The 24,432-nt window shown below is 40.4% G+C and overlaps 1 protein-coding gene across 4 annotated transcripts in view; it reads right to left on the reverse strand.

Annotated features, from left to right (window-relative positions):
- stxbp5a (syntaxin binding protein 5a (tomosyn)) overlaps positions 1 to 24,169 on the reverse strand; it is a 129,192-nt gene extending 105,023 nt beyond the window's left edge. For 2 of the 4 annotated variants that reach the window (XM_088089126.1, XM_042503038.2), the window contains exons 1-2: positions 20,028 to 20,480; positions 16,955 to 17,052 (exon numbers count right to left, since the gene is read on the reverse strand). In XM_088089126.1, coding sequence (XP_087945252.1) covers positions 16,955 to 17,052; positions 20,028 to 20,165 — 236 coding nt within the window. In that variant the 5' untranslated portion in view covers positions 20,166 to 20,480. Of the gene's footprint in view, positions 1 to 16,954; positions 17,053 to 20,027; positions 20,481 to 24,060 lie in introns of those variants that run through there. The other 2 variants (XM_042503040.2, XM_042503039.2) reach the window with 2 other exon arrangements.
- Positions 24,170 to 24,432: the final 263 nt, after the last annotated feature.

The following is a 24,432-nucleotide window of genomic DNA, read 5'->3' on the forward strand; positions in this document are numbered from 1 at the left end:
CTGCCTGTTAAGCTGAAAATGTTGTCATGAGTGAGGTGAGCGTGAACCAAATCAATATGATTGTGGGCTAGAAAAGCAAAAGGAGTAAAAAAGATGCTATAAAGCTCCACAGGGCAGAGATGGGTTATAATCCTCTGTGGTTCATCACTACAAACAACTCCTTTCACATACACGTAGCAATGTGATCAACTGTTAATATTACAAACTATTGATTGATCCAAAAAAGGTGTTTTTAGCTATTTTTATATAAACCATAACTGGACATTTTGACCCAAACTATAATGTATCAGCAATGTGGAAGAAAATTATGGAATGTTATTTTTTTCAGCTATTGTTTAAATTCTGTCTCAGTCCTTTATAAAATTCCAGTTCTTATCACATTTATCCAAGCTTTTTTACTAAACTTTCATTTGCCTAAGGTCTGAGCATTCTAGTCAAAGAACATTTTAGCCTAGATTTAGTCAATGGAAACGGTAGACATTTTAGTATTCTATGGTTATCAAATTATGTTGAACATTTTAGTCAACCTACTCTGGCCATATGAAATAATTTTGTCTTTAGTCATACTACATAAGATGTTATCATATCATTATCGCATTATAAGACTGCAGCATTGCATAAAGCATCAGGTCTAATGGTCTGATGGCATCAATTTAAAGGGATAAGTGAGACCTTTTGCATTGGGGTTGTATGAGTAATTTATCCATAGCCAGTGTATTTCGCACAGTAAAGCTAAGCAAGGGGGCAGCAGCAAAACATATTTTAGCTAACTATAAAAACCAATATGAATTGAAGTGTATGTAAATTTCAAATATTTTTATTGTATTACCGTGCCGCAGGCAGCCTTTTCCAACAGGGAAGCTGTTATCACCTTAAGTTCCCCATCTATGCTCTTGTCAAAGCCACCAGACTGCTTTGACAAAAACAGTAATTTAAGCTGGCTGAACACATGAGCTGCTGGTCTGCTGCTACTTCTATCAGTTAGTTTGTCTGTGTTAGTGTGCAACTTTGTTGAATCTGAACCAACCCATTAAACACCAAAGTCACAAAATAGCATAAACAAACTAACTGATCGAGGAACCGGTAGACCAGCAGCTCCCATGTTCAGCAATGTTAAATTACTGTTTTTTTCAATGGAGTCTGGCTTTAAAGAGAGAGCAATATAACGGCTTCAGTTTTATGTTGCAAATCCCTGTTTGCCGGCAAGGTAAAGGGTTGAGAAAGACTTAAAAAAATGACGTGACACACTTAAAAAATTGCGTTGAGTAAAGATTTGAAAGCCTGACTGAACTGGCCTTACACAGAACCAAAACCCCTCATACCCACCCAACTGGGTCAGACTGAAGGGCGGTGTTTGACTAATCTTAAAATGCTCATTTCAGAGGTCTGTCTGCCTTGGTGAAAAATATTTCTGTTGGGAGAACATAGCCTTGTCTGTGCCAAATATTATCTTAAGGTAAATATCATTTGTTAGACTGGCGTACAAATGTCAACACTAGCTAACATTTATTGTGCAGCAAGGAGTATGTGCTGCGAGGAGGGCAGTCCCCATCTCTGCTCGAGGGGAATCAGTACAGTTAAAACAGTGGCAAGTGAAATATCTAGTTATTGTATGTATTTCATAATATGCCTATAAGCAACATTACCCACATGGCCACACTGGCAGTGTAGGCTTGTTAGCTACAGTTGACAGAGACACTAATACTCTCCAGCTGGAGTTGGTTTAGTTGAGTATGTAGAAATTAGCCTTTAGCAAAGAAGGTAAAAAAGCATGAAATCGAACAGTAAGACTCAAATTGTGTAATACTAGGTCTGGGACTTTGGGGGAATAAAACTATGGAAAAAAATGTGTGTGTGTGTGTGCCATAACAGATGGTTCACCTGGACGCACGTTTTGGTGGATATTGAGGCCTTTCTGACACTAACTACTCATAAATATAGAGCCACAGGCAAGGGCAGACGCCTACAGTATGAATGCAGCAGAAATCGCATACAGCTCTGTCTCTGTCTGCAGGAGCCTTGGCGCACACATACACCCACATCTCAGCACACATAAGCACGATGACAGGCAATTCCTCAAGGTCCAGTACCTTGGGAACCTCTGTCTTTGCTCGTCCGTGTGCGTGACTGTGTGTCCAGAGCCATGTGTGCAAGTGTGTGTGTCTGTGTGTGTGTGTGTGTGTGTGTGTGTGTGTGTGTGTGTGTGTGTGTGTAGAGGAGCCTGCAGACAGAGACAGAGTGTTTAGATTTTAGTAAGGTCATAACCAACCATTTACACAGCCTATGGCCATTAGGTGCTCATGGTTCGTCGCCTGTATGCCTTCAAACCAGTACCGTCTCCGACTCTTAACATGTGTTATATCACAAACAGAAAGCATGCTGCAGTGGTACAATGTTTTCATGACATTGTACTCACTGACATAATGTCACGAATAAATGAATCAAAGTCAATCAAAATCTCTGTTTTCTATTATTGCACATTGAATATATTAAGGGTTTGGAAAAAAATAAGCAAATAGAATATGCAATTATGAAGATAAACTTCACTTCAAGCCCTGATTATAATGTCCTCTTTAACCTTGAATACTGACATCCATTTTAATATTATGCCTCCAACATGACCATCAAAATAAACACTTTGGACACTTAAGATTTTTGCTGTAATTGTCTCTTAATTGTTCAAATCATGGGTACTATTAAAGGGACAGGTTTCCCCAAAGTCAGATATTTCTCTGTATTTCTGTATTTCTGTAGTGCTGCTTAGCAATCTAGATTGTTTTGATGTAACTCACAACAAAACAATTTACACTGATAAACAGCACTACAGTTCAGAGGAAAAATATGTGTTTTTGATATGGGGGCTAGGTCAGGAATACATAAAAAGGTAGCAACCAGGTAGTACCAGCACGCATTCAAGAAGAAGTTATGAAAATCACAGTCACAGCTACGAAAAACGCAGATGAATTGAGGCAAAAAGCAAAAGCTTGTTCCAAAATGAGAGTGACTCTGTAGTTGGCCTTCACTGTCTCTAATGAGCACTAAAGTAGAGGATGATGAGTGACAGAAATTTGGCCTGTTTTGTATTGGACAGAAAGATGTCAGCGGTTAGATTTTTTCGCTTGCTAAAGCATTGTCTTTTTCTTCTTTTAAAAGACGCACTTCACTGTTCCCCGGGGGGAAAGTAACAAAAAAAAATAAAGAACCTACTCTGCTCTTTCAATTACAGGAAATGTAATGTTCCTGCAATAATACTTTGCAATGTACAAGCAGTGTAGGGAGGAGGGGCCAAGTTTGTATTTTGTGTTTACTAACAGGAAGCCAGAATTCTTCAAGTGTACTTCCTTAACTAGTATGTATGTGTACATACAGCCATTGCTCAATTCATTATGCTTATTTTATCTATGGAGAGCATCATGATAGCACATCCTCAAAGCTACACTATGACTGCCTCTACATGTAAAGCATAGATTATCTGATTAGACATTGGAACAGCTCACTGCATAAATGTGCACATTAAGAACAAAGAAGCTGTAATGCTTCATCAAACGAAGATGAGGATCATATTAAAACCACCTACTGTATGTGTTACGTAAAAGGTTACATTTGTCATTAATTATACTGAATTTCTCATGGTGGGGCATGAAGTGCATTAAAAAAAATCACCTCTTGCAACACAAGCATGTGTACGTTTGGATAAGGCACTTGGGATAGGAGAAGGTTAAAACAATGATAAGAAAATGTCTGAAACATTAAAATGGGGAGGGAGCAGTGCCCCCTGAGACAGAGTGGAAGATTACCTACAGCAGCCTGACACAAAATAATGAGCTGCAGAGAATCAGCAGGGGGACCAGGAGCACAGAGAACAAGTAAATCCCATTAGAAAAATCCTACAGTCCTAAAACAACTAAACAATTATATCCCTGGGAATATGAATTGAAAAGGGATTTTATTTTAAAAAAAACAGCATGTGGTACAACAGGAGATGAAGTAACAAAAAGAAGTGAGGAATACTTGAGTCATTTCAGTGATTTGGCCCTGCGGAGACCTGAAGGTCACATGAAGGGCAGAGAGAAAACCAAGATGACAAAATGTTTGTGCTTCGCTGCATTCTGTAAGCCAGTCCCCTTTCAAGCACCACAGGGGCCGTGCCAACCTGACAGCAACAGTTAGACCCAAGCCTGCCATACCTCCACACCTAAAGCAAAACCACCAAGTATCACACACTAATTTTATATTAAAACAAGCACCTGAGAAGACATTCATTTCTTTTTAGCTCTTCAAATGCAGTGTTTTGATTCAGTCAAGGACAACTCTCTGAGTCAGACAGGTCACCTTGAGAATACACAGACAATCATTTACGTTTTCCTACATAAAACTGAGCCTTGCTCTGTATTTAAATTCATTCTCTAGACAGCAGCAAACACACAAAGCTAAAGTCCTGCCTGACGAACTTGCTAACAGGCCAGATTCAGAACGTAACTGAAAGAATTATTCTCATGTGCAGAGCTTTCCATATGTGCTGGCTGCCATCCACTCATTTACATACAGCTTGCTATCTTACTAGCTATTTTTGATTCTAATAAAACAGCTTTGGCTATGCATGTACATTTTATGACCACCAGACTTCACCCTGTGTGTTGTTTCAGACTTAATTTTGGCATAGCTTTATTTAAAAAATAAGGATTCGTTTGTTTTCCATCCAAAATTTTAAAGTTTGAATGAGCTACGGGACGTTCAGTGTGACAGCGGCAGTCATGGGTCGTAATTGTGCAACAACATTTTTGCCAACACTAGATATCAATCAAAAGCCAGAGACTGTTGCATATCAAATTGTTGTCAGCTGAAAATTCACCACCTCTAAGCAACTAGGTCTCTCCTCTCTCCTCCTCTGTGCCGCTGGCACCGTGACTGCAGCTTCGTGTATCAATGAGCAGCATGAAAGTCAAGAGCACTCACTCCACAGCAAAATCTGTTGACCAAAACATCCGCATTAGTATACTGCAAAGAAAAAATGACAGCTCAACTTGAAGCAATCTCAGTTGACTGGGGGTCTCCGACTGAAGATTAAATCTCCGACTTTCAAGAGGCAGTCCTAAAAATGACCTTTTGTATTTTAATTGAATAAGAGTGCATTTATGTTTCTGGTAATACAATTCATTAACCATTAGCATGGCATGTCTTGATAAACCTTACAGTTAATGTGTCAAATTAAAATAAAATTATGAATAAGATCTAACAATTCCTAATTACAAAGTCTCTGATTACACTGGTATAGGGGTGGTTATAAATATTAATGGCTCTTTGCAGACTGTGGACTAAAATGTACAAGAAGCCTAATTCTCCTTCACAATGATTCACTACATGTTTGCATTCAGAGAAACAATTGCATTAAAATATGACAGAATTAAGATCATTGCATATTTTGGAGCAGTGGCATGAGAATGTGCCAGAAAATTTGGGCTTCTACAGCCAAAACAGCCTTCCCCACAGATCTTCCTCAGCTGGCTGCTTTTTCCCCACTGGCTGGCTACTCCATGTCCTCGTGGAAAACCCTGATGCGGTTAGTTTTCTGTAGCTGTCATGTATGATTTGAAACATGACAGCGACATTCGACTGAAATGCTAGATTTACAGCATGTAAGATAAAGTGATACTTAAATCACTGGACAGGAAAGAGCTATCAGTACATGCCATAATCTGCTCTGGGCAAGTTACAAACAACAACTGCACTGCCTTATTGATAGACAAAAGGCAACCTGGATCATTTGTTTGGGTTTTGACAGTCATAAAAAAAATAGCCGTTACTAGCATTTATTCCTTGGAGATTTCCCCAAGCCTCAGACTTACAAATGAACCACAATTTGAAATCAATACGAAGTATAGTGTTACCACGTGCTAATGTACACATACCATAACTCCTGAGTCAGAAGCTGCGTTCAGTGACACCAAACAAATTCAACAGAGTGCACAGGCTCATTTACTTTGGAACATGACTCTTAATGACGAGGGACCTCTGTGGCATGCAGACTAGACAGTAGTCAAACCGTTAGGTCATAAGAGTGCTGTTACAGCCCAGAAACATATTGACCACGACTAATATCAGTGCAAATCAATACAATATGTACATGGTCCTCACATGTAACCCCAGTGGTGCTGAGAAACAGTTGTGTGAAGAAAATCCTGTCATAAATCACAACAGGCTGACAACTGTCAAGTCCCTCTCCAAGAACAATTCACAAAAGGTTACATGGGGCTGAATTTTCAAATTATTACAAAATCATCACCATCATTACTTCCAGACAGCTAAAGTATACTTTTGGTTCATTACATCTTAGATTTTTGGCTGTTGTTTTCTTCCGCGTTTGCTGTAACATTATACTCACTGAAGATATTGCTAAGCTTTGGTATAAGGGCAACATTTTAACATTGAAGTGAGATGGAGCAATAAATGAGCCTTCAGATGAATGGACAGGTGATAAACAAGGCAATAGTTTTTTACTGTTTGTCTAAACTCCTGTTTTTGTGGCATCTAAAATGCTGTTAAAGGGAAACATTTAGCAGATTTTCAACCAGTTCTGTGTTATCACAGTCTGTGCAGATGAAAAGTGATCAATTTCCCCTCATGCTGCAGGAGCCCAGAGCTCCTTGATGCGAAACGCCAACAACTGAGCAAGGAATTTCAGGCACTGGATGCACAGAGGGAAGACAAACACTGTCTGCACACACTGCACACACTGTGTTGACAGAACTGGTTGAAAACCATCAAAGTTCTACTTTAATAATAATCTCCCATTACACATGTAAAGTCATGCAAGTTCAGTGCTAGCCATCTCTAAATTGCTACCAACACCTCTGATTTGCCCAATGACTCATGCAGGTCTAGGGTCCACTTTTGCTAAATGACAGAGGCCAGGGGCCAATTAATAAACAAACATTAATATTAAACATGTAAATAATGAGCTTGGATCTCTGTCTGGGCCATCCGGGGGATCCTCCCATGGTACTTTTCTAATATAAGGAAGCTGTATTGTGATGCTGTTTTATAGACTCTCTCACCTTATTTACATCCCAAAAATAATGGCACAGGGCCACAAGTTAATCACTGGTGTTTCCAGTTTTTATTTAGTGGAGAAATCAGCCAATCAGAGCTTCAAAGGCAGGATTGAAATTGCTGATGTCATATCCTATATACCAGTTGCTCACTAGCTATAGTTAAATACCTACATTCATGAAAAGAGTGATGGATCAATGTCCACAATGTTCCTGAAATGAGAACTGATCCTACCAGTCACTATCACAGCTTCTGTGTCGCCTTGAAATAACATCAGTGAGCCACTTACTCCTCATGGTCATATGGTAGGTCAATGGTGAACCAGGAAGTTTGGGTATAAACTCATTGGACAACTAATAATTTGACAATTTTGCCACTGTTTTCTCTATTCTTTATCTATTGTTCCTTGACCTATCAGACACCTTTTTTACAAATCCCGTCAAATAATAACTAACATTATTATTTCAAGCTTACATACTTTTTGAAAATAAAGGAACAAAAAACTGATCAAATGCATCACTCTTCAGCAATTTCCCATGGTACCGTGTGACCATAGAAACTCAGTGAAATTTGTCTGCCACTGACAGCTGAAGTTTTTTGTGTTCACCATCAGCTGTAACAAGCAGTCTGAAATGCTTCCTCATTTTCAGCGCCAAGTTAAATACTGCTTTTCAAAGTCTAACAGTTCTCAACAATTTATATCTGAAAGGCTTTGCTTTGTAAAATGATTTCTACAGAACTGCATCATCCATCATCGGGTTTGATGTCAACTTTGAAAGTAACTTTAGTAAGTTTGTGTTTACTTTAAATTAATGCTACCTAATTAGCGCCTCAAAACATTATGACAAGCAATCCCAGAGCAGCGAACACTATGTAATTTGCATGGTCAAAACATTGTATCTTCACTCGTTCACATCAGCCAGTATAGAGCTGACCATTAACCAGTGCAGTAGTTACGCCCTCTGAGTGGAAGTGCACAAATCTGAACTCATTTACACTCTGCAGTCCACATGAAACTGTGTATCTATGATGAGCCGCTCAAGCATCGCCTGTTGTCTGCTGGGAATAATTAGTGCGCAGGTTGGTGACCTCTGAGGTACACGCACATGTCCACACACACATGCACTATCTACAGCTTTCTTTTCTTTTTGCATACAGATTTATGAGGATTAAAATGGAGCCTTTTGAGCATTAATTCTTGCCTCCTTTATCACAGTTTGATAAACATTAAATGTACCTTTGGTAAAACAATGATACTAATTTTCAAAAAATGCTGACGACAGGTACAAAATCACATACTGTTCCAGACGAAACATCGTTAGTATTCATCCCCAACAGCAGCCCTCGCTTTTAACCTTACTCCAGGTCATCAAGATTTCTTGTCCTTTAATAACATTGCTTTCTAGGGAAAAATGTCCCATTATTTCCTGAGTTGTGATGACTCACTGGAAAGGGGCTTTAATGCACTGGCAAGAAGGACTGCACCTGAATCAGAATTATGCCAGTCGAATCAGATTTAGCAGCTCTATATGATTATTTGACAACAGTTTTTTTGTTTTTTGATCATTTAAAGCTTCAAACTTTGAATGTGGCTCAGCGGGACGTTCACATGGATGTATTAAGAAAACCGGTCCAGTGTGACATTGGCATTCACGTAATACAGTAAACAAGCTAAAGGCGCTAATGACAGACTGCAAATGTGCAACGTTTTTTTTGCCAACACTAAATTTTAAACAAAAGACATAGGCTGTATTTACCACTTCTAAGTAGAAGAGAGAAGACTGTTATCACAGAGCCTCGCTGTGTCTCTTCCTCTGTGCAGCTGCAGTGTGTCCGCAGAGCTGTGTATCAAAGACTACTGTGAAAGGCACAGGCATTCTTTCCGCAGCAAAATCTGGGGACCAAAACAGAAATACATTGCACTGCACAACGACTAGCATAGAAAAAATCCAAAAAAGACTGCTCGACTTGAGGCAAGCTCAGTCGACAGAGGGGTCCCTGACTGATGATTCCAATCTCCAATTTTAAAGGGGCAGCCCTCCTTGTTAAACATGACTAACTTTCAAACCTTTTCACTTGAGCATGCAGACATGCACACCCAGGGCTATAATTTCTGTCAAGACAGGAGCTGGCAGAGATAAGGGGACAGGGAGCCAGAGGAGTAAAAGCTGGAGTTAAATGTACGCTAAATTATTGAAGAGTAGCAACATGGCAGCACAACTTTAATCATCCTAAACCCGGATCACCATTTGGGGCTTGTCAAGGCTAAAAGACTTAAGCAGGACACACTGTCAGGATATTGGAGAGAGAGGCAGCAACTACATTGTTGTGGTACTGATGCAGCAAATTTCGTTTTCCATTTCTAAGAACCGATAGAACAGAGGAAGCTGAGTGCTTTTTGGAGAGCATGAAAGATGAAACCCGGTACACAAGGGGTCTTTGATTAAGAGTACTTCACTACAGTGAAAAGGTAACGCGTGCACAAACATTCACGTGCACGCACCCACACATTCATTGTTCCAGTAATGGTGTAAAGTTGATGTGCACTGAACTGACATGAAAGCCGCATCTCGGCAGCTCTCTGGTGACCTCAGCACCGACTCTACTTTTAACTTTTTTTTTTAAATGCCATCTGGCAGACACAAGCTAACTCAACCCAACCAGCAGCTCGACACACACAACATTAAACTCTCTCATCAGACGCGATAAGATGACTTCATTTCAAGTGATTCTCTCTGCTTTCTCCTCCCCGATCTTTGTCCCGCTTGTGTGAGAAGTAAAATGAGGTCAACTGGGATGAGATACTAATCCCTCTTGATTTTGTGTGATACCTCTCCTCTTTCCCAGTCTTTCATACCCCATATGCTACAGCTAGCTGGCCCGCTAACCTCAACATAGTGATGAGTTTTCCTAGACATCATGACAGGGGCACAGATGAAACATTACCAGTTGTATACGCTAAATAAAACATGTATTGATCACACATGTGCATGCTAAAGTCACTCCCACATACTGTACAGCATGCTGTGTATAACCACTGGCGGCAGCAGCATCTTAACCCCTTTGATGAGACTGCTACTGTCTCAGTCAGCTCGTCTTTGGCGTGCCAGGCTCCAGCACATTGCATAACTGAGCACAGACACAAACACACAACCCCAGGCCTGGTCTGCTCTATGGAGAGCCATCTATAAGAGTTCACTCGCATCTAACAACCCAGATGAGGAGGAGAGCGAAAATGAGAGGGAGAATAAAGATGCAACAAAACAGATAGAAGAATAAATGAATAAACAAATGATCTGTGACATGAAAAGAAGCTCCCGCTCTTCAATAATAAACTGTAAACAGTGCAATACACACACTCTTTTTCCACCATTTACCATCCTCTTCCATCGTCTCTGAAGATGCTGAAGATATGCAAAAAGAGGAAGCTAGAGATTTTCTTAAATCGCTGATTACAATCAAAAATCCATTACCACAATCACAGACATATAAATTATATACAGTCAGTGCTCTGTTAGAGGCATCTGTTAACTGCTCTGTGAAACAAGAGCTTTTATCACATTAGGCTCCTTCGGGAATTTCTGACATACATTAAAATTAATTCCCATTAAGGTTTCTTCACATAAAGAAATATGAAAGTGTACACACTAGTCCAGGGACCCATCTCAATCCCTATCGTGCTTCTTTATAAATAAATGATGTTTTTATGTCACCGTATTATACTGCGCTGTGTGTTGTTTTATCACGCTTGCTGTATAAGTAGGCTGATTGATCACGTTTAGTTTCATTTTCAGGATAAATGTATGATGCTTGTCATGTTTATCTTTAATAAATAAGTGTATAAGATGCCGCTGTGTATTTGTCTAAATGTTAAGCAGATGATCATCAGCATATGAAAGCATGAGTTTATTAGGATGAGTTGATGGGCAACCTCCAGGGCTGACAAAGAAAGCCAACACAGAAGTACCAAACTTTGCATTTCTTTCAATGACCACTCCGGGCTGGCTTCAGAAGAAAGTCAATCCCCACACACCCCCATACTAAAATGCCAAACTTATGGACTTTATGATTAAAACTGACTTGACTTGACAATTTACATTTATTAAGACTTAAAGTTAAGCATAATTAAGGGCGAGACGCGAGTTGTTTGCAAAGTCAGAATATATTTGGCAAAGGTATTTCCATATTCTATTTAGCACATAACTCAGTGCTCAAAGCACTCTCAAGCGAGCGTAAAAAACCTTTTTGTGATATTGAGGAAGTTTAAACAAATTTTGCAGTTTCTATACAGCTCTTCTGATAAACTACAATACTTCAAAATGAATGCACATGAAAATGTGTTTATGGAAATTTTGCTATTGTGACGCTCTGTGGAGATTATAGGCTACAATTGCACACTTTCATTTGTACGTACTATACCAATAAAATTCCAACATCCTCGGCTGAGACAGAATTTCTATCGCAACACTTCAAAATGAATCGCTTTCAGTAGCCCAGTCGGAGCTCGTGACGTTCCCCTGAGACTGTAGACAAAGCTCGGAGAGGAGCACAGTTACCGAGTGAATCAGAAGGAAGATTAATGATGGAGATATGTCAGAGTCAATCTGTGCTGCGACCAAAAGCTGCACAGGGCCCCTACCAGTCACATCAGTTACTGCAAAGCCTGTGTGTGTTTGCGTGTGCGTGTATGTGTGTGTCTCTGCAAACATGTGTGCACCACTGTCTGCTCGCATGTGCAAACGTTTCCCCTCCTGTGTATGTAAGTACACATACAGTATTTGTGTGCGCATATCCACTAACATTTACATAAGTCATTGGCTATCGTGTGTGTGTGTGTGTGTGTGTGTGTGTGTGTGTGTGTGTGTGTGTGTGTGTTCACTGTACCACCTCTGAATGTCTGTCCTGAAATAACAACTGTGTGTACGCGTGTGTGCCCCGACTTGTATTTGTGAGTCCTATGATGTCCTGCGCCTGCCGATGAGATAATCTGGCAGAGCATGGAGTGACAATTTGATCAATTGCTGGCTTACAGGGAGTCTCTGAGTTATAGTGCTGCCATCTCTCCTGGCCACCACCAGTAAAGAGCCGTCTCTCGGCAGAGATGAGCCGCCACATTGTTACACACACACAGACCACCCAGCAAAGACACACACACAAATACATACACATACAAATGACTCCTGCTTGACTGCCAAAATCATCCAATAAGACCCCTGCAGTATTTTTTCTGTCAGGTAGTGACAGAATCTCCCATTACATAGAGCTCTGGAAGAATTGGTAATTTCCATCCACATTATGCTCGCCTTTAACACACAAACTGAACCCAGCGGAGTATAAATTTCAATTATCAAGGATGGTGAATTTTTTCCATTAGAAAAAACTCAACATGCTAAATGAATTCTGTCCAAATACCTGGAAAGCTGGTTACTAAAAGTACAGGATACGAGTTCTTGGTATTGTTTGAAATCGTTCCATATCTTTGCCATAAAATCTTTATGTATTTTGAGGGAAAATTTTATTTGCAGTGATGCCCAACAACTCAATGCACTAGTATTTATTGTTGTTTAACACAAGCAGCCATGAGTGCTTTCACAAAAAAAATACAGTCTCAAATTAGCAAAGTTATCTTTTGAATGGTAAATATCTAACAAAAGAACTAGTCACCAAGAGATTTTCAGTTTTTGATTCTCTGTTTTCACTTTGGTTTTCACTCAAAAACAATTAAAATTCCATTCCTCACCCTACTGTATGTGACTTTTTAATGAATTTTGCGTTATTTTTACGATTATATTGCGGCACGATACCCTAAATTAGTCTTGTCAGATTTTTTCTGTAAACCCACTCTGATTGGTCCTATCTTGCCCCCACTGTTTTCACTTAAGATTATTTTCAGGTGCGAAATTCCTGATTAATCCAGAAAAATAACATCCCTGCTTAACTTGAATATAATGCACAGTGATATGATGGGCAGTATAGTTTGCAGGTGCTGTTTTGGTAGAAAGAAAATAGCTGCTACATGAAACTGCTCACAGTAAGGTCTCTCGATTATCTTGAGTAACTGGGTCATGAGTTCTGAAAAGAGACACCACTGTTGAATTATTTTTTGTTTTTGGCACTTTGAGCACCACAAGTCAAGTTCCATCTACTTCCATTATACTGAAGAGGAGGCAGACATCTCTACAGCTGATATCTACAACACTCTGCAACTCACACCAAAACAATCTACACTGATGAATAGCTCTATAGGTGAGAGGAAAAATATGTCGTTTTAATTTGGGGGTTAGGTGTCCCTTTAATTTACCGAAAAAGGGTTCTTGTGATGTGTTTAATTAATACAGTGATAAGTGACAACACGGTTCAGTCTGGTTGAGAAATACAGGACATACAGAGCAAGGAAATGAGCAAGGTTCCTTCCTCTTTTTGCAGCCATGCCTTTTATCACAAACACATTGTCTCAACACTTTAAACCAAAGGAGCTTTCGTAATTCAGCATTTTTCAAACACAGCATTCCTGCTTATTTTCCAAATTACACTGCTAATCCGATGGATAGCTAATATGCATCGACTGCTTGCACAGCGAAACCTATTTTCCAAATGCTCACGACTTCTTTCTGCTGCTGAGAAATTGCACCAAAAACAATTGACAGCAGTGTGTGCACTTGGGCATATCTGTCTCAGTGCATTACCACACACAGATCAATAAGGATTCTATTCTTGGCCATTAGATCTTGAAGTAGGGGATAGCCTGCCTCCCTCACTCTTTCCTATCTATTCCCTCTCTCTGCTCTATTGGCCTTTCCTCTCCCGCCAACCTCTTTCTCTAGACAACACCAAAAGGGACATTGTCATCTTCCCAGCTGGACAGTAGACGCGGCAGCAGAGTCCGCGGCGGGCATCAAACATGGGACAGTTTTAGGGGGGATCACAGAAGTGATTGGCTTTATGGCTACAGGGATCAGCCGTCTCCTCTGAGGATTCACGCATACACACAGACATGTACGCACATATTTGCTCGCACGCGTGTACACATCCACACACACCTCCTACTCCTGCTGTAATTCTCAGTCCTCTGCTACGCTGCCAGGCTGAGGCCCTTGATCTGCCACTTCCTGTAATCCTCCAAGGGAGAAGGGGTGCAGCCAAATGTCCTGGCAGGCCAGTGAAGCAAACAAACACACATACACACAAAGATGCGTAGACACCAGCATCCGCCAGCCGCCACTAACTGTAGAAATAAAGACCTCCAGGGCAAAGATGTGTATCAGTGCAGGAGTCCCGGGATGCCTCTCACAAAACATGCACCCTGATAAAACTTTAGCATAAGTAAATATTCAAAATTTGTTGAGTGATTGAAAGTGGGGTTATAATTTAAGGGGAAAATTTCACTTCAAAACTTACAGTTCTTGTACCACGTAAAAACACGATTTTCACAAGGTACACAGATGAAGAGGGGGTTTGACAATCATGTTTACAGCTTGCTTAATGTTTGTTTTTTTCCTAGTTTATGTTCCTCTTTTTCTTTGTAGAGAATTGTAGATATCTGATTTTGGGTATATGGGTGTATGAATATATGTTTAATTAATTTGAGTATAGGTTTAAATTAATACGGAAGCTTGTTAATTAAAATTCAGTGATTTGTGGAGAAGGGGTGGGATTAAATAAGTTTGTACTTCTTTTCATAACTTTTCAAACATAAAAGCAAGTCATCATGTGTTTGACTATTTTTTATGCCGTACGTTTTTCATTGTTTGTAAATATTCCTTTTTTTCTGTCTGCTCACTTGTTTGTATAATCATTTCTCTATTGTCCTTTACACATTTGAAATAAATTTCAAAAATCAAAATTAAATCAAGTACAGTGCAGGAAAAAACCCACAAGCTGCAGCACTGCAATGCAAAAAAAAAAAAGAAAAGAAAAAAAGAATCGTGAAATCTCCATTATGATCCCTTCATCTACGGCAGGCTGGTATCGTTGTCATCAGATAAAAAGACAGGGCTGACTAAACAGCAAATGACAAGGGAAGAGAACCAGAACCAAAGAATAGATGGATGACTCCAAATTCACCTTCCCCTGACTCTGATAAGATTCTATCTGATCCACATCACTCAAACACAAGAGATTCCTCTGTTCATTCAATTTCAAAGTGACCAGTTTCAGCCAGAAGGAACCATCTGACAAGATCATTTCACCCAAACTCGAGAGAATCGGAGGCACGTTCTGATCTCTAAGCTGATTGGTTACAGAATTCTTTTACCCCCCATGCACAGCTTTTTTTTCTTACATAGTTTACCCAGTCTGAAGCTCACGGGAGTAATGTACCAAACAGCAAGACATAAGCTCCATTAAGCTTATTCACCAGTTCTGCATCAGCCCTGAAACAGGACCAGAGGAGGAATTTCATCTTCTAATACATGTGTACCACTGACAGAAACTACAAGGTTCTTCATTCAAAGTAGAGCAGCTGATCAATCTGTAAATCTTTGGGAACATTCAGAATTCTCCTGAAAAAGAGGGGTGCATGACTATCTCTTCTGGCTCCCCTGCACTCCTTTTAAAGGAATACTTCACCCATCAAAATTACATTTTGTATATCAATTACTCTTCCTGTGTTATGTTGAATTTGTGAAGACAGTGGTTTTCTCACATACCTCCATGGTATTTGGAGAATCCAAAAACAGAGAAAATGATTGATAAATTGAAAACAGCTGCTTACAAAACACAACTTGCGCAGTACAATCCTCATTTATTCAGTTGCATGCCCGGTACTTCTCGAACGCATGCATTCTCACGAAAACTTAATTTAAAACTCAATTTTAAGTGAAACTTTATCTACGCGCTCTGCGAAACCAGTTAGTTTAGTTAGTTAGTTTTTATGTCTTATTGTGTGACTTAAGTTAATTTGAACAAACCCTAAAAAACACCAAAGTAAAACAGTAATGCAAAGCAATGAAGTGATCTAGGCAGCAGTAGACCAGCAGCTCCTGTGTTCTGCGAGGTAAAATTATTGTTTTTGTCAATGGACATGCAACTGAATGAATGAGACTTGAATTATACTGCACGAGTTGTGTGAGAATTGGGTAACGGTTGATTTGATATAGTTGTGCCTGTTGTTAAAGACAGACCCCAGTTCGTCAAGACATTTTTCCATTTTTGGATTCTTCATTCACCGGAGGCATGCCAGAAGAATAAAGAAGAATAAATTCAACTTAACACAGGGTGAGAAATTGACATACAAATGGTCATCTGGAAATAAAGTGTTCCTTTAATAGCAGAAAACATACTAAAGGTATTTTGACTGAACTGACAAACAAGTCTGGTAGACATGGCTGTGGAATCTCTGCTCACTCTGTCTGCAAGGTGCTCTGTTTTTATCCTCACCTCTCCCAGTGCAGGTGAATGAGACTGAGTCACAGCCTTTACTGCCAGCAGGTGGGAACGAGGGACAGCCAGGCGGACAGCTCTTCATCACGCCATAATGAGCTGGCAAAGGTTGTCGGACAGGCATGAGAACACATGGAGGACCTGTAAAAAGCAGCCTGATACAGGCGAGCTCGCGGGCGTTCTCTGCAGCTATACGACTCCCTGCGGTGCCGTTTCATCACAAGCTGTTGTCCCTGTTTGTGTTAACGTCCTCACATTGCAGGGGATGCTGAGTTAAGCTAGCTTTTCGCCTATGGTTTAAGCACCATCTTACCAGGAGACAACATCTGGAGTTTGGACTAAAAACTCTTCAGCATGCTCTAAAAATACACTGAAACCCCAACAATGTATATCAGCTTCTTACTATTGCAGCTCAGACATCTGTTCACTCACCTGCTGCCTCCTTCCAGGGACGCAGGGACCCAGAGGAGCTGCCACAGGCCACAGTCACCTATAACAGCGGCAATGACAACTGAAAGGATACAATCTGAGAGCTCCACTCTGGGTACCGATGGCCAGTATCTTCTGCACGGGGTCGAAAGCCATGGACGACGGCTGGTAGGGAAAGCCATGACGGACAGTCTGAGAGATGTGCAGAAGAGAAAGAAAAAAAGAGAATGTGTTATCAATTTGAATTTCACAGCAGGGGTGTTGTTTTGTGAAAGGATATCACACACATGATTGTGGTAAACAAATGGCCCAGATGGATGCGGCGAGTGTTATGAAACAGATATGTAAAGCCTGAAATTGCACAGACAAGAGAAAACGAAAGAGAGGAACAAATGCTCTTTCTATGCACGGTTACTCTGTTCTTAGTGATAGCTGATATTTGGCTTCGCTATTTAGCATCCTTTTATAATCATGGGCCTATTTTGAGATTTCTCCTCTCCCATTTCACTCTTTTTTATCTCGTTTTCCTTCTCTCGCTGCCTCCCACATGGAGTCGTGATTACACTGAAGTCTGGGAATTAAAAAACACGGAAAACACACCAATAAGAATCATTTTGTTATGATTTGTTGCAGGGTCTTCTATCAGAGTGCACTAACTTGTGGGTGTTTCAGCTTTTTTGTCCACCCTCTGTATATATGTGTGTGTGTGACTGTTGCTTTATGGCATCAGTCAGCTGGCGGTGGGCTGTTGGATTTGTTTGCTTTAGCGGCAGAAGGCTAAAGCACGTTACATAAGAAGCACTCAGTGCAGCAGAGACACCTGCCTTCTCCGCAGAGAAACATATTACAGAGAGTTTCTGTCCAGACAGACAGCGGAGGTGCAGGCAGGAGGATGGAGTCTTGTTCAAAGATACTTCCATCAGATGCCTGGCTGCTGATAGACATATTTAGGCTGCAGCGTCAATCAAAAACCTGCAACCTCTGAGCTAGTCTTTCCAAACACAATATCCCCTGAGCCCTCTGGTGTGTTGACTTGGCTCTCAATGATGTTTTCTAGTCACTTCCGCAGGCACTCTAACTTATTACTTCTGGCAACTTTTAAAATGATTGCAGCTCTAAAAAGTTTGCTTGCCCTAGCCTTGGACTCCTGAACCTTATGTTGGAGTTTGGTTGGTTGTTGGCATCTCTAAAAAAAGACGATGTTGTCTTTCTGAGCCTCTCATCCCGAAGGCTGAAGGCTGTGTTTTTAACATCAAGTACCATTATTTAAAAAAAAACAAAAACTGTACAAGCCTAAGTTTTAGAAGGTTATTTAAATGTATCTTTCCTCGCTCACACTTGAGAAAAACAATACGAATCAGCTAATATAAGATGAGTGATATACAAATGCTCATTTCGGGGGTGAAGTGTTCCTTTGAGGGCAGAGTTTTTTTAACAATAAGTCTGGTTTTGACAAGAGTATGGATGAGTTTTACTTGCACTTCTATTTTAAATACCAAGATTTCAGTGAAAAGTGTTTGGGAAGTACAGATCATAGGACTGGATAAATTAGACTTAGATTATATCACAAGAGTTATGTGTGAGTTTGTCAATTGATATTTTTTAAACAATTTTGCTACTGTTAAACGCAGATCTCTTTAACTCCAATCTATCAAGTATTTTCTCAGTTTTTATGTTCTTTGTTTACCAGAGGCATGCAAAGATGAGAAAAGCTAAGTTTTCTTTACAAATTCAACGGAACATGGAGAGTAATTGATATACAAATGGTCTTTGGAGGGAAAAGTTACGAGAAGAAAACATTTTTGCAAAGACACAATTGGCCCATTGAGAGCCCACGTTCGGTTTGTCCATTCTGAGCTACTGTAGAGCAACGTAGCAGACTATATAGATGAGGACCTGCTCTGTATGTACATATAAATGCTCATTCTAAAGTAAAGAACACACCATCATTCATGCCTTTAAGTTCCTATATAAATTAATAATAGAATAATTATGAGTATTATGTGCCATTTCTGCCAATAGATGTACCTAAATCCTAGACACTGGACCTTTAAAAATGTAAAAAAGAATCCTCGAACAATCCACTTCAGATAGTGCTGGTTGGGGAATATATGAGGAGATCAAACAAACAGTGATGTCTATAAAGAGGCCACACCAAACCATTTGGGGCACGCATGGGGAAAGCCTGCAACATTATATGCAGTATATATAGTATGTGAACGCATGAGTGCTTATTAAGCCCATTTATTTTAATGGCCAAGTCAGACAGAGGAGGGCAAGACATTTTTTTTTTCAAACAAGCCCCTACTACAGGCGCCATCAGTCCCCAATGGATCAATGATCTGGGGATAAAGGTGTGTGTGTGAGAAAAGAGAGAGAGGGATAGAGAGGGAGGGAGAGAGAGAGAGAGAGAGAGAGAGAGAGAGAGAGGGAGACGGGTGGGGGAATAAGGGGATGGAGAGACACTGCAAGGAATAGACAAGGCGAAAAGGGATGACACACACCCTCACACACACTAACCAGAAAGCACCGTTTTGCTAATCCAAACCCAGCAGCAGATTATGCAAGAGAGGATCAGTTTGGCCCAACCCCTCGATATGACAGTTCATGCCAAGCACACACACACACACACACATACATACATACACACACACACACACACACACAGAGACAGAGAGAGAGAGCAAATGATGGCATGTTCACAGAGAATAAAAACACTATATCACCACAATGAAACATCTAGATGGTCTGAGAAATTACAACAAAATTACATATACAATACAATACAAATGCAACCACACAGGAACTAACTCATGTTTATTGTTCTGTCGCCGGAGCGCAGTCCCGTACACTATGCGCATTGTTTTTTTTTAGGTATGTTACACGCTGCCCACCACGGTTTAGTAATCCGCTTTCTAAACTGGATTCTTCCAAAAAATGTTAATAAACCCTCCAACCGGCAGGTGCTTGCTGTAGTTAAGGAGAAAACCGCAGGGCAAAATGCGTTAATTAATCTCTGGTGTGGAGCTCATTTGCACCTGCTGTATCCTGGGATGGGATACGCGCACTAGGCTACAAACGGTCAATTAAAAAAGAGAATACATGCGGAAGGATGAAAACAGCTGTGTGATAAAATAAAATTAAAAAAAATCATCAGGCTCGCCCACCTTGCAGAGCTGGAAATGCTCGGACTGGAGGGTCTCCTGGATCAGGTGGTTCTCCTGTGGCCCCACTTGGACAGACGGGGTGGAGGAGGACACCTCTTTCAAGCCGTCCAGCACCTTCCTGATGTTGAACTTCTTCATTTTCAGACTGCAGAATTGAGATCACCCGCGAAAGATAAAGAGAGATTTCTCTCTCTCATACATACACGCACACACGCGCTCTCTCCTCTGATTTCCTCTTGTAAATCTCACATTTTCAGTGCTTGGTTTTCAGCGCGGTCTCCATGCTTGGAAGGCTGTGGCGCGTCACCGCACAGGTTCGCTTTCTTGTCGTGTTAATTTGAGGAGGTTGGTGTAATTTGCTCGCAGTCCGTACTGTGTGCTCCCCGCTGCGTCTCGGTGGCTCCGCTCCTCTCCTCAGCTTCCCTCCCCTCCCCTCTCTGCTGTGTGCGCCGCTCAGCCAAGGCGGAAACGCAGCGCCGCGGTGCTGCTGCTGACGCTCTTGCGCATGTCTGACAGAGCACAGGCTTCAACACAAATCCCGCCACCTTGCCAGCCCTCTCTCTCTCTTTCCTTCTTTCATCTGCCCCCAGCGACAATGCCCCCCTTTCCTCCCTCCCCTCTTTCTCTCGCACGCACACACATAGTAGGTTTTGCTCCACTGCACCTGGTGATGTTGGGATGCTGCGGCGTTGTGAGTGTTTGTGGAGACAGACGAGCAGACAGGCGGGGACTCAGTCCCATTCTTTCCACAACACCCTCGGCCTATCCGCCTCTGATCGTGGAAGGTTCGCCATATTAAAGGCCATCTAAAACCATAGTGGACTATAAAAACCTTGCTGTGCTGAACTGGGGAAAAAAATGGTGACTATGACATAAAACAGGAAAATAAAAGCGCCACCTTGCCCCTAAATAAAGTTTACTAATACAGTATTGTGCAAAAGTCTCAGACCAACATAGATTTGTTATTTTAGCAAATTTGTAATAAGAAGATAAATATATTTATTTCTCAGTCTCTTTTTTAATAAAAAAAAAAAAAAACAAAGAATGCAGAGAACATGTAGGGTAAACACTGCTTAAGTGAGACAAAGGGTAAAGAGGGACAGTTAAGCTTAATCATTTTTATCTTTACATGTGTAAACTAACATTACTAAAAATCAACACAACCATTGTTCAACAACTTTGAAGTAAGTGGACAGTAATGGTAAGTAAAATCTGAGGTGAATAATGTTCAGGTTACAAAATACATTTTTTTTTAACTGATGAATAATTTGTAATGATTATACATTTTGTTATGCGATGTGATTGTGAATCAGAATTTTTTTAAAAAGTCACATTCACATTAATCCTCTTTTGTTTTCTTTAATGAGATTGTGACACTGTCACAGTTTGCCAGTAGCGCCTGGATAAATGTGGTTTTGGGTCACTGTGTGTTTGAGGATCAGTCATCCATCCTTTGTTTGAAATTTCATTCTTTTTTCTTAACTATAATAAAGTAGAGCTCCTAAGCTATTTAGAATAGTATATGAAGGGCTAAGACATTTTGATAATGATTAAAAATGAAGCAGAAGGTGCATTTTCAGAAAGTGTCCCACTTTACTAGTAATCACCTAACAATGCATTAAAACACCAAAAAGGACTGAAGTCAATATTTAGAGGAAAATATGCAATCCTACAACCATAACAAAAGGTAGCTCAAATAAACAATATCACGCTTTGGACATGTCTTGAATGTAACCTGGTGAAAATGCACAGGAGGATTGGTATAGTAAATCTCATATTGTCTGTTCAAGAGAGTGGAAGTGGAACGGGAGGTCACACTAAATACTTGCAACTTTAGCCTGTTGAAACTGTTTTATTTTACTTGTATTTTCATTAAGAGACTAGCGAGAAATAAATAGATATGATCATTATAACCTTGCTAAAATAACAACATTTTACATGGCCTAAGACTTTGCACAATAGCTACTTCATGTCTATGCCAATTTTTTTTAAAAAAAGAATACATCATGCAGGCCTAATAAAGCATGCTGATTTGCTTTTATTATTTAGTGGTGCTCTGCATCTGCAGGGAAACAGTGCATAAAGCAACCCAACAGCTGAGCAAGCAATGCATCTATCAGTATCCATGGTGATGGCTGTTTCCTGCCGATGGCGGAGTCCCACAGTTCACCTGTTATTTATACCCTCCCTCTTAATATGGAGAACCCCTTCACGGCTGCAAGTGTGACTTCAAGCGGGAGTAACACTTTACAGTGAAGAGCTGCTGAGGAAGGGAGGGTTTGGGAAAGGCCCCTGTCAGCCAGGTGACATTGCATGTTCACCGTTTGCAGGCCATCATCTCCTTATTTTAAAACCCTGCATGGGTGCTGCTCTACAACAAGCCCAAGACAATGTTTCCTTAGATTTTAATCATCCAACGAGATACGAAATTGCAAAAAAAGAAACTTATGACCTCAAACAGACAAAAGAAGAGACGCAAAACAAACAAACAAAAAAAAAATAGCCAAAATCACCACAAAGTCTATGTGTCATCCTCCTCTGAGAGGTGGTGGGGCCTTTTGCATGCCTGTGGCCAGGGGCCCATTGTGTCATAATCTGTCCATGAGCACTGAACTATGAACCATTTGAATTAAAAACTGTTGTCATCAAAACAGCATTTAATTAGGATTTACTTATGTTGCAGACATGCTTCAGCTGAATAGAGACATTCATTTCTCTTCTCTAAAAGTGCTTTGCTGTCATTAAACACACAGTAGGTGGATGGCATGGTGGTGGAGTTAGTTAGCACTGTTGCCTTGCAGCATGAAAGCCCTGGATACAAACCCAGAACTGTGTGGAGTCTGCATGCTCTCCTTGTGCCTGCGTGATTCCAGTTTCCTCCCACAATCCAAAAGATATGCAGATTTGTTGGTGTGATTGTGAGTGTGAATGGTTGTCAATTTATATGAGGGTCAGCCATGCTATAGACTGCTGACTTGTCCACGGTGGACACCTATGGGTGAATTGATGACCAGACTCACTGGACACAGGCCCCAGGGGCCAATGTGAAAGTTTAGTTAGTGACAGCTGTGTTTCAAGCAGCTTTTTGGCACAAAATGAGGTGATAGTGGTACAAAAAAGCACCTGCTTTTGCTGAGACATTGCTGCTTTGCCAGCCAAGATAGTGTCCCCAAATTGGAGTGTTTTAACCCTTTGAAACCTCAGCAAATTGGCTTGATTTCTTTCAAAAATATGGGAAGGAGGCAATGAGTAACTTAAGAAGAGATGACCCACAAATTGGTAAGAAATACCTCTGGAAAAAAAAAACTCTGAAAATTAGCAAACAAAAAATAAAAAAGTGCAATAAAGTAAAACAAACAAGGAAATTACCTGAAAAAGTGCTTCAAAATTATACAAATCTAATTTAGAATATGTATTTATGGTAATTAGAAATAAAGCTATAGTTATAATCATCTTCCTTTCCCTAGACATTTTTCCTGGTTACATATATATATATATATATATATATATATATATATATATATATATATATATATATATATATATATATTACTAATTTATAGCACTTTCTGTGAAATTTCTCACAAAGTTACTCTTTGCCTTCCCCCCATGTTTTCAAAAGAAATCAAACCAACCTGCGAAGGCAAAACCTTTGAAAGGTGTCTGAAAGCAGCACAAAAAAGTGACGCTGATCCAGGTTTCAAAGGGTTAAGCCAAAACATGATCTTTTCCACCACCAAGTGGTTTTTGTGCCGAAAACTAATCACACGTTAATCACAGCGTTGTTTCAACATATCAGCCACATAATAAAGTAAAAATGTCATGCATCCATGTTTTGCAGAAACATTTGTTTCTGCCAGCTGGGTTAAGATGATGGACAGGTGGATAAATGGCTGGATAAACTGGAGCCATCACAAAATGAGAACTGAAGCAATTAACACTGAGATCAGGTCATGAGCTCACAGCTGAGCACCCAGAGAGCCAAAGAGTATGAAAAAAAAAAACATACTATGTGGAGCGGCCTCTAGCTCACCTGCTAGAGTGTGCGCCCCATATGCCGAGGCCCTTGCAGCAGCCCAGGTTCCATTCCAGCCTGTGGCCCTTTGCTGTGTGTCCCCTCTCTCTCCCACACTTCCTGTCATTCTGCAGCTGTCCTGTCAATAAAGGGGAAAATCCCATAAAATAATCTTGAAAAAAAACAAATAAAAAAAAACATACTATACAATAATCATTGTGACCTTTTAAAGGAAAAGACAGGACTGGAGCTCACTTATTCATTTGCATCCTTTAATTGTGCCAACAGACTAACTTGCGACCCTGAGGCTGTGAGCTACCTGATTCAGCTGCTATAAACTGCTACCTCTCACACAACTTTCATCCCTGGTTATGTTTCCCCTCAGAGCTC

This window comes from Plectropomus leopardus, chromosome 16, assembly GCF_026936395.1.
Source record: "Plectropomus leopardus strain MGB_pleo_1.0 chromosome 16, ASM2693639v1, whole genome shotgun sequence".
Lineage (NCBI taxonomy): Eukaryota > Metazoa > Chordata > Actinopteri > Perciformes > Serranidae > Plectropomus > Plectropomus leopardus.